The 11,647-nt window shown below is 37.2% G+C and overlaps 1 protein-coding gene across 2 annotated transcripts; it reads left to right on the top strand.

Annotated features, from left to right (window-relative positions):
* Positions 1–785: 785 nt before the first annotated feature.
* LOC149953050 (apicoplast pyruvate carrier 1-like) lies at positions 786–9,292 on the top strand. Of its 2 annotated transcripts, XR_016480074.1 has the most exons (9): positions 786–1,471; positions 1,537–1,663; positions 3,204–3,343; positions 3,407–3,701; positions 6,672–6,794; positions 6,860–7,090; positions 8,551–8,650; positions 8,712–9,032; positions 9,068–9,292. XR_016480074.1 is itself a non-coding variant. In XM_090170231.1 (8 exons), the coding sequence occupies exons 1-8, from the start codon at positions 1,194–1,196 to the stop codon at positions 8,786–8,788; spliced, it is 1,371 nt and encodes a 456-aa protein (XP_090026357.1). In that variant the 5' UTR covers positions 786–1,193; the 3' UTR covers positions 8,789–9,292. The 2 variants fall into 2 exon arrangements, 1 of the variants encoding a protein (XP_090026357.1); XM_090170231.1 differs by having other exon boundaries at positions 8,712–9,292.
* Positions 9,293–11,647: the final 2,355 nt, after the last annotated feature.

The raw sequence follows: 11,647 nt of genomic DNA, 5'->3' as shown, positions 1-11,647 counted from the left end.
ATTCAAAACATACTTTTTCTACACGTCTTCTCCTCGTAGTGAAGAGGAACGAATTGAATTAGCCCCACCCTCTAAATTACGTCACACATACTCAAATCAATAATTTAATTGATTTAATCCTTCAAATTAATTAACTGCAATATGAAATATCGCCCCCCTCCTTAATTGCTTAACGTAATTTGTGAACATCTCCTAAAATGTAAATGTTTAATTATCAGGTGTTTCGGTTCAGTTCAAAGTGTAGTAAACAATTTTATTTCAAACTCGAGTGAAGTTTTAAATAATCTATTTATTTAAAGCCCCAATCTGGTTTCACACCCTACTCGTTATTATTAGTTTCGATATCACTAACCTTCGGTAATCACTTTTTATTGACGTCAATTAATTATCTTACAATTAAAAAAATGTATTTTAAAATTTGTTTTTATGTATAACAAATTGAGGTTATCAACTCAGCCAAACTGATATAACTCAGAAACAAAACCTATTGTTTTATTTTATTTTAGAACGCGCGCCTCTTAATCTCGAAAAATAAGTTTCAATTTTTAACGTTTTTATTAGCCTTGACTAGTTTTTCACCGAATCCGGCAGATGTATAGGTAATAATGTTTACGTAATAATTTATTCCTATATAGTTAATTTTACGGTAGCAGTAGTAAAGCCGGTCTGTCGATGCTTATATACTTTATTTAAACACCTTTTTTAGTTATCATTGTCTTCTGTAGTAGTGTGCTGGAAAACGCAAACTGGGGGATGAAGAATTTGGTTTTGTATTCACTCTGACGTGAAATTATACACTCGAGTGTAGCGGACGCTTGGATCGAACCCCTTTGGAACATTCTGTTAAATACAAGTTCTTCCTCGGGAGAATATTTTAAATTGCATATAATTATTTCCAATTCGCCGTTAGCAGTTATTCGTCATCCAATAAACTTGCTCTTGAATACTTTTGGAGTTAGTACGAGCTTCGTAGTTTCAGGTAGCAAGTGTTTTTCGGACTAACCGTCAGATGTTTTTTTTTGTACCTTTAACATTGTCGAAATACGAAGGCCAGTTTGTTGGCAAAATATTTACGCGAAGCGCGGTTGTATTATAATTAAGTTAACAATTGTTTTTAAATCCAACACGAATTTTTGGTCGTAACGTAACGTTGACTATTTAAACTAAACGGTTGAAATCCAAGGGTGTAAAATATGGAGTTATTAGGTCCTAAAGTACGCGGCGTGTTATGCATTTTGGGTGGATTCTTGTGCCTGATTTCCTTGGGTAATTTCTACACTTTGGGCAACATGGGACCCTACATATCCTCGTATATTCGCGTCAAAGTGGACAAGAACGCCGGCAATGAGAAATTAGTGTGGATCACCGCCACGTCCAAACTGGGACAAGGAGCTTCCATGTTCCTCGGCGGGTACTTGTGTCGACGCTTTGGTTCCAGAGTGGCCGCCCTTCTCGGATGTCTGATATACTGGTAATGTTGACGCCGATTCGCTATTGTTTACGTTTTGTGGTTTGCAATAATGCCTTTGTAAATAGTGGCTTGGTGGCCTCTACTGGCTATTCCATCAACGTGGGTTTCAAATTGGTGGTTCTGACTTACGGATTTCTGGCCTATCTCGGAGTTGGCATTGCCTACGTTGCGCCCATTCACGAAGTCATGAAAGTAAGTTCATATTTAAGTCATTGAGGTAAAAATAATCGCTATTCTCGTAAAACAGCCTTCAAGGTCCGGGAAATAATAAAATAGGGCTAAAATTTCATGGAAAGATCAGGGAATTTTAAGAATTAAAGGAATTGAAAGTCGCTAGCTGACTTGAGGATAACGTGGTGTCTTGGCTATAAGTCTAACTGATTATTTATATAATTATTGTTATTATTAGTATTTATTATGAAAAATTTATTTACGTTACTTTTATGGAGGTAATTTTCCTTAAGTTCCACGATAAATTCTGATGTTATTAGTAAGTGCATTAAACGTGCTAATAACATTTAAACATTGCAATTAAATATTTTTATTTAAAGCGTAATCAGAAGAGTCCCCTTACTCTTTATAATAAAATATAACTATATTCATTATTTTCTGATAAAAGTATTATTATCAAGTTAAATATTTGATAATTTCGTCTTTAAAAAATTTAGGGTATTTGAATCTGAAAATATTGTGGCAACTTTGACCATATTATCAGGATAATATAATGTTATGATAATATAGTTGGAGAATTATGCTGCGTACATAAAAATGTTACGGAGTAGCGATAACATGGCGAATGTGTTATTATGAAAAGTGACTCGCTTAAGTTGACAAATGTTTCGCCAGGTACGAGTAGTATGCTTTTTGCTATCCTAGTTTTAGTACGGTAGTAGGCGCAAACTATTTTACTTTCCCTGCAGTTTCGGGTATATTGCAGTAAATGGAGGAAATTGATCGTCATTTATAATGCGCTGTACTTATTATATCAAAAACTAACCACTGTAATCAAGCTTTGAAAAGACCATCTTAACTTTTAAAAATATACTGTAATATTATAACAAAAACTAACCACTATAAACAAGTCATCTCGACCTTGAAAAGGCCATCTTGACCTTTAAAATTATGCTATAATATTATAACAAACACTAACCACTATAAACAAGTCATCTCGACCTTGAAAAGGACATCTTCACCTTTATGGATATGCTACAATAATACAACCAAAACAAACCGCAATAAACCAGCCATCTTGACCTTGAAAAGGCCATCTTGAAGTTTAAAAATATACTGTAATATTATAACAAAAACTAACCACTATAAACAAGTCATCTCAACCTTGAAAAGGCCATCTTGACCTTTAAAATTATGCTATAATATTATAACAAACACTAACCACTATAAACAAGTCATCTCGACCTTGAAAAGGCCATCTTGGCCTTTAAAAATATGCTATAATATTATAACAAACACTAACCACTATAAACAAGTCATCTCGACCTTGAAAAGGCCATCTTGACCTTTAAAATTATGCTATAATATTATAACAAACACTAACCACTATAAACAAGACATCTCGACCTTGAAAAGGACATCTTCACCTTTATGGATATGCTACAATAATACAACCAAAACAAACCGCAATAAACCAGCCATCTTGACCTTGAAAAGGCCATCTTGACCTTTAAAAATATACTGTAATATTATAACAAAAACTAACCACTAAATTTTGTAGTGGTTTCCGAACAAGAGAGGGCTGGCGAATGGTCTGGTTCTCTCCGGATACGGCTTGAGCGCCATGGTCTTCTCGCCCTTGCAAACGTACATGCTCAATCCCGATAACATCCCACCGGCCACTGATGGAGAGTTCAAAGGGTAAGATGTTCTTTACCATTTATATACAAGTTTCCCGTAATCACTTGAGTTATTCTACGGAAGCTACTTCGACGACGAACTCCTGCTGGAAAGAGTGGACAATATCTTTTGGAAACTGGCCATCATCTACTTGACCATCGCCGTCGTGGGCATCACCTTGATGTTCCAAGCGCCAACGCCGAAAGCCATCAAGGACGGGGTCACGGAATCCAAAGAGCAACTGGATATCGCTGATCTGAAATCCGATCTGAATGACTTGCCTTTTCGGAGTGTGGTCAAGCGTAAAGAATTCTACAACATATGGGTCACTTTCGCCTTGTCGGCTGTGGTCGTCGAATTCGTTAATACGTATTACAAGGTTAATACAAAAAACTCCTTACCTTCTTGAAATATAAACCTTGGTAGATAATATAATAAGCTGCAAAAGACACATAGTCACGTTCGTATTTTCAAATTCGTAGGCAAAAACCTTGACGCTTGATATTTATATACCATATATTCATAACGGTACTTTGCCATATGTGGAAAAGCTATTCGGAGGGGAAATTTGCCGGTGGTCATTAGAGAGTGAGCGCCCCTCCTAAGTGACGTCAGAAGGTTAGAAGAAACACCAGCGCGAGAAACGAGAGATGAGCGCGCTCCCAGTTTTCGTATTGATCACGGCACCAGCGACCATAAACTGTTGAAAACATGAAATATAAAATACAATATAATGAAATGTATAATAAAATATAATGAAATATATAATACAATATAATGAAATATTTAATACAATATAATGAAATATTTAATACAATATAATGAAATATATAATGCAATATAATGAAATATATAATGCAATACAATGAAATATATAATGCAATATAATGAAATATATAATGCAATATAATGAAATATATAATGCAATATAATGAAATATATAATGCAATATAATGAAAAATATAATGCAATATAATGAAAAATATAATGCAATATAATGAAATATATAATGCAATATAATGAAATATATAATACAATATAATGAAATATATAATACAATATAATGAAATATATAATACAATATAATGAAATATATAATACAATATAATGAAATATATAATACAATATAATGAAATATATAATACAATATAATGAAATATATAATACAATATAATGAAATATATAATACAATATAATGAAATATATAATACAATATAATGTACTGAAATATATAATATTATATGTTATATAATTTATAATAACTAATATAATATGCTTTAATATTTAGAATATAATATGCTTTAATATTTAGAATATAATATGCTATAATATTTAGAATATAATATGCTAGTCTACATAATAAAACTCTAAGCCCCTTTCGTCGCATTTTTTTTTTTGACTTTCATTCGCGACTCTAACGTGGCATCGCCGCAGGTACCCAGAGGTACACACCGAAGGTATGCCTAGCGCTTCGCCTTAATACTAGGTCATTGAGTATATTTCAGAAATCGGGTTTAACGTGACATCGCCGAAGGTAATTTCTCTGCGTATAACCCGTGGTCGTTGCGCTTCGCCTTAATACTAGGTCAAGTATATTTTGGTCATTAAGTTTGTTTTTGGAATTTTGGATCGGATTTCGCACTGGCTCGAATTTCGCACTGTAAATCGGGACTCAAGGACGAGCGTATTTTTATTTGTTCGTCATGAGAGTAAATCAGCCATTGGATACAGGCGGTTTAAAGGAGTACAGAGGGGTTTGGAACGGCGGCGAGTTTTGGAGTTATTTTTGCGGGGAAAAGGGTACCACGGAAATTCTCGCATGGGAAAAGGGTGGGGGGTACCACGGTAATTATCACATGGGATTAAAGGGAGGGAGTACCAAGGTAATAATCACATGGGAAAAGGGGGGAGGGGGTACCACGGTAGTTATCACATGGGAAAAGGGGGAGGGCCTACTACGGTAATTATCACATTTTAAAAGGGGGCAGGGGGTACCACGGTAGTTATCACATGGGAAAAGGAGGGAGGGCCTACTACGGTCAGGGCCGGACTTAGAGATCCTGGGCCCATAGGCAGATAAGGAGTCTGGGCCCCCTTTTCACGCGCTGCATTTACTCTTATCCCTGGAACTAGGCTGTGCCTGAATTATATTACTAAATAAAAGCTCTTAACAATCGTCGACTAAATACGCGATAATTATGCAACATTGCGATTTAAGGCTGCGTCCGTAAACTGCCAGGCACAAATTTTGGTAATTTTAAAACAAAATCTTCTACCAAGGAATTTCTCCAATATAAATTACGATTGATATTATAGATTTATGATTTCGAATACAGTAATTACGGTCACTGGAGGGCCCCTTCCAAGGATGGGCCCCTAGGCCACGGCCTAGGTTGGCCTAGGCGGAAATACGGCACTGACTACGGTAATTATCACATCTTAAAAGGGGGGAGGGGGTACCACGGTAGTTATCACCTGGGAAAAGGGGGAGGAAGGGCCTTACTGGGGTGGTTCTACTATGAGGAAAAGAGTACCATGGAAATTATCCCCTGGGAAAAAGGGGGAAGAGGCCTTACTGGGGGGTGAGAGGTTCGACTATGGGGTAAAGGGTACCACGGAAATTATCGCGTGGAAAAAAGGGTCGGGGGCCTTACTGCGGTGGTTCGACTATGGGGTAAAGGGTGCCACGGTAATTCTCGCTTGGGAAAAAGGGGGAGGTGGCCTTACTGCGGTGGTTCGAATATGGGGAAAAGGGTGCCTCGTAACACACCACTAGCTGAGGGCCCGCCTGTAAGGCGGGCTTCTCGTCTAGTTATATTTATAAAATCCTAAAATATTGACATATTAAAAACAAATACATCTTATTCAAATTCACTGAAAGGAGTACGAAACTATACTTAGTATTGGCCACCTACAACTCGGGAATCCCTAACCCAATGACGTGCCTGGTGCGAGAGAGGAGAGCGTTTTTCGCTTGACGCGAATTTTGGCCAGCGTATGCTCCTAGCAAAGACTATGAAAACCATTCATAGTCTTTGCTCCTAGAGTCCTACTTCTAACATTTTTTAATGCGAACCCGTACTTGCGCAACTTCTCCATATTTAAACAAGGTACTTTACCAATTTTTATACTACAACGGGGTACTTGTGTCATTTTTTAATTTTAAATCAGGGTACTTGGGCTGTTTTTATTATTATTTATTTATTTTTTATTGTTAAAACAGGGTACTCGTGCCATTTTTTAATTTTAAATCGCGATACTTGTGCCAATTGTTTAATTTTCAATCGCGATAATTGTGCCATTTTATAATTTTAAATAGCGATACTTGTGCAATTTTTCTTTAAAATAGAGTTACGGTCTAACTTTCATCTACGACGACCGCTTCTTGTCCATCGTGGGTGCTTTGGCGTCCATTTGCAATTGCTTGGGACGAATAATCTGGGGAACCATTCTGGATAAAACTAATTATAAAGTATGTCATTTTTAATGGTAATAGCCCATTGTGAATTGTACCGTAACGATGATTGCTAACTGTAGTTCAGCATTTTGACCATCTTGATCTGTATGGGCGTCTTCACGCAGTCTTTCTACGGGGCGCAGTACATCCCCGCGCCCGGCTCGCCAGGTTCCAAGGCGTTTTTCGCCATTTGGGTTCTGCTCATTTACTTGTCCTTCTCCGGGATATTCTCCATCCTTCCTACCGCCACGGCAGCCGCCTTTGGTCCAACGCACGCCTCCTTCAATTACGGGGTCCTTTACACCGCTCCGGTAAGGAACATTTCACCATGCTTATTTTAATTTTTAGGAGGTTGGATGACATCCGTGAATACTCGAAATTTAATCTAGCAGCGCCGCCACATGACTGGCTTTCTTTACCAATGACGTCTCCAAAACTATTTAAACATTATTAAAATCAAAACGCGACCCAAAAATACGCTAGATGGAGACTTACAAGGAGGCGACCCGAGATGATAATCACCGATTTGGTTCAAACTCGGGTATAATGTACACCTCTTTGTAACTTGAAAAACCTGCAAGGGAAAAGTTGCGATGGGTTTTCGTTTTGCCATGGCAACCGAAAACGTTTTTGACAACATGATTTGGAATTATTTCCGAAGAAAATAACATGGGAATTTGAAGGATTTTAAGGGTCCCCCAATTGACCAAATTGCATTTAATCTTGATTAAATTTAATTTTTAAAATCAATTTTAATTTTCAAAATTTTTCATTTTTTAAAAGGTTTCACAGGGGGGGGGGGGGGGCTTAAAATCCTTCAGATTCCCATGATATTTTCAATGGGAAAATTCCAAATCATGTTATCAAAAACGTTTTCGGTTGCCATGGCAAAACGAAAGCCCGTCGCAACTTTTCCCTTGCAGGTTTTTCAAGTTACATGGAGATGTACATTATACCCGAGTTTGAACAAAGTCGGTGATTATCACCTCGGGTCGTCTCCTTGTTAGTTTATGCAACTTGCCTATTTACGTGGATTTTCCACAGCGACTCACAGCGCCTCTATTGCAAATAAAAAGAATCTCGTGAAAAGCTCTATTATTCTTCCGACATTGACCAAGCATCTAAGGAGGTGACTCTATGCTTGAGATTTAATTCGGAAAGATTCCCGCTTTATGTTAGCCACTACAGCTCAAGATGATTGTTAAAAAATTTCCATTTTAAATAATCACTCCGCCATCTATCGCCTTTAAATGGAACTATTAGGATGGCGCTTTTAGGCAAAGCCTAAGAAGACATCATACGTCACCGAGGTCTTGCTGTGGTATGGCGTCAAAGTACCCTACCTGTCTCCTTTTGTCGAAACCGCGCATGCGTCTAATATTATACGAGAGGTGATGGCCAAGTTTGTTCGAATTGAATTAATACGCGCTCTTTTAGCCAGAGTCCATCTTAAGTTCTTGGTCCATGTCAGAACCTGGTGTGGTTTTTTAATCATATAATTAAATTAATTGAATTTATTTACTTAAAATATTTTATTAACAATAACAAAATTTTCTTAAATATAATCGGTAAATATTTTTGTAGCTATGAGTTTACGATTTATAGATATTTAACTTAATTAGATTCTAAAACATATATGGCGCTAGCATTAAATAACGGTAAAAGTGAGGGCTCGAAGCTCCGGTCATCGAACCTCCTAACAAGTAGAATAACCATGGACACCACCCTCCAAATAGCAAATGAATTTAATGAACGATAAATTATTACTCAGGCGGTTGGATCAGTGTTGGGTGCCTTTCTGATCGAGTACATCGTCCATTCTTTGAAATATCAATGGAGTTTCACAGTTGTCGCTGGTGTATCGTTGTTAGGTGAATGACTCTACAAGCTACGAAATGATCCAGATTTTATGATAACATTTCTATTTTGCAGGCGCTTTTTTGAGCTGTTTTATGCCTTGGAAATTGGAAACAATACGAGAGATAAAAGATGTTGGCCATTTGAACTAGAATTTGTTATCAGCTATCGATGGTTTGAATGGAATTTTTTTAATTTCATCTCATTAACTTCATTACGTGAAGTTTTGTTTGTGGAAATTCTCGGTTTTTACATTAACACTCGTATAACCGATTTCACGGTCGGTCCGACCACCTTGACTTTTCCCCTTAATAAAGCGATTGCAAGGGCGTCGCCATCTTGTTTTCATCTCTGTAGGTTGTATTTTCTCGTGGTTAAATATCTTGACAGTTCAATGTCTTAAATTTCACAGAAATCTTCAGCTGCTGTAGAAGTTTTTATAATTTGTTCAAAGATGTTTAAAAATGTTTTTGTAATTTTAAATATTGATTATTTTACAGTATTTTTAATTTGTCTATTTATTTTATGATAAATGATTTAGCCTCCACGTTGGTGGGTCACACCCAGAAGATTAGTTCTAGTGTGTGTTTTTTTTTTAAATGTGACGCCATATTGGAAAATGTCGGATAAATAGTATCGAGGTTTCTCAAATAACTTTCCCCTATCAACCTATAAACTTTCGAAAATGGGGTATTATTGTTGAAAATTCGTGAGTTAAATAAATTAATTATGTTACATATAGTTAAGAACTCTGCAGGTGACAATTAATTTTTCTCAAAGCAATGGAAGAATTTATGTTTGCACACTAATACATTCAAACTTACTTTTAGAGTTTGTAAAAATAATTTACCTGGTTGACCATCGAATAGCTTACTTAATATCATAATGTACGAAAATTAACAATTAGGCCTCTAATTAACATACTTTTATCAATTTTATTGATATCACCGATTATTGTTTTTATTATATCGTAGGAATAATTCAGGTATTTACCCCTAACCAAAAGTGATAATAATTACCGAAAGTTGATCAATGTAATCGATAAGGAATCACTGGAGAAGGTTTAGCTAAGTCTAACATATAGCGGACTTATTGAGTTTTTGTCACTGGAATGAAACGCTACCGCCATCTATCTACGTTTTAATACAATACACGAAGTAGTGGGAGGATCGTCCATTTTAGTATAGCTTCCTACGTGCTGTATCTCGATAGAATTATTTAGAAACTCTTTAGCATTGGGAAGTCTAGGAGCTGGCACACTTTCGGTAATTATATCACTTTTGCCCCTAATTGATCTAACATCTATAACAGATTCGTAGGACTATAACGTTGCCTACGTTATTATAAAGCCCCATGCACGGGCGTTTATAATAAAGTAGGCAACGATTAAAATGTCATGGAAACTATTTGCTTTTTTAATTAAAAAGCTTATGTATGGGAGAGATGGCAGCATATACTTATCTATTTCAAACAATTTCAAAACTACGAACCGTCTGGGGATAGAGCTCTGCGTAACAGATAAATTAACTGACAAAATTTCAATTAATCGTAAATATTTTGGTTAACTGTTTATTTATGGATATTATCCATGGATAAACAACGATTTAACTTGCAAAAAATAATTTATATTTTCGGATAATTGTAGGTTATGGATAAAAATAAAATAAGTGTTTAAATTTTATACAAACGCCGAGCTCTATCTGGGGATGGTGTAAAGGAAGTGTATTATTAGTAAAAGTCGGTTCTACCAGGTGGCGCCATCTCTCTTGGACTCGGTCCCTTGTAGATACTGTAACCAATGAGCTGGAAATAATCTCCATTCTTTGTCGTGAAAGTATATAGCCGAGTTACACACTGCTCAACCAAGAAAGCCCCGAAACTTTTTTAAATAGGCAACTGTGAAACGGTATTGTATTTACAGTGGGGGGAGGCAACGGGGTAAAATCGGACGCAAAAATATTTCGGGGCACCAGAAACAGTTGGATCATTTGTCGTCGAGCAACTTAATTTAGGAAAAAATTGTTTTAAAAGATGTTTATTATAAAAATGGGCGCTGTAGTCGGGTAACCCCGGCAAGGTTGACCGCAAGTTCAATTCCCCGGATCCCCACGTGATCAGAGCACCAGAAAAAAGTAATTGTATCGGGATACGCATCACAGAGGTCGTGGAAGTAATATTAATAATCAGCCAGGCTTATACCCAAGCCATTGGCCCACCACCCTAGGGCCAAGTCATCAAGCGACTTTTAAAGCCATTAATTAGGTGGCCGAGTTACAATGCGTAGGAGGGTTGTGAAAAGCCCTTCATGCCTCGCGAGCCAACAGCTCCCTACACTAGCTATATCGTTAACCTCAACAAGTGACCACAGGGTCCCCGAAACATTTACGGAGCCGAGTAAGTGCAGACTGGAAATCCGAACAAATAACTTACCGAACTTTGAAGCTGGGTTGATGCGAACGAAAGAGCCATTTGGGTGGCAAACAATTCTATCCAGTTGATGGGATACCTGGAGTCCAAGTAAGATTTCGCGCCAATGCCGATAGCGGGCATCGCAAAAGTCACACAGGCGACACCGGAATCCGAAGATAGCGAGCCGTCCGTATATATCATTGTCATGCCCGTTGAAAGATGATCGAGGCTCGCGAAGAGATCTGCTCTCAAGATCATCTTTGGGAAGAGAAAGCCAACGCGATACGACCTTGACCACTGGGGGCTTTCAATGTGGAGGTTAAGTTGTGGATAGATGACCCTTATAGGTATTGAGAAGAAAGGTAAAATAGTAGGCTTGAGCAGGAACGTAGCCTGTCAGAAAAAAATGTTGTTCCAGAATCTCTCACCCAGGAGGTGTAGAAAGCTGGAGGTCTCACTTCCATCAGAGCAATCGGCTTTAGTGGAAATAGATAGAATAGAACTCTTGAAGGCCGCGTTTTGTAATTTGTCGAGCTTAGCGAGTAGTGTAGCGGGAACTTTGGCGTAAATACCGCTCCAGTGGGCCAACAGAGAGCTGATGA

The sequence above is a fragment of the Leiobunum rupestre genome, chromosome 3 (genome assembly GCF_980474605.1).
Source record: "Leiobunum rupestre chromosome 3, qqLeiRupe1.1.hap1, whole genome shotgun sequence".
In the NCBI taxonomy this organism is placed as follows: domain Eukaryota; kingdom Metazoa; phylum Arthropoda; class Arachnida; order Opiliones; family Sclerosomatidae; genus Leiobunum; species Leiobunum rupestre.
Note: the sequence above shows the minus strand (reverse complement) of the source record. Positions and strands in the feature narration are given on the sequence as shown.

Coding starts and splice junctions, on each gene's coding strand:
- LOC149953050 (XM_090170231.1), top strand. CDS start 1,194: ATGGAGTTATTAGGTCCTAAAGTACGCGGCGTGTTATGCATTTTGGGT. Junction 3,344..3,406: donor ACTGATGGAGAGTTCAAAGG/GTAAGATGTTCT, acceptor ATTCTACGGAAG/CTACTTCGACGACGAACTCC. Junction 7,091..8,550: donor GGGTCCTTTACACCGCTCCG/GTAAGGAACATT, acceptor ATTATTACTCAG/GCGGTTGGATCAGTGTTGGG.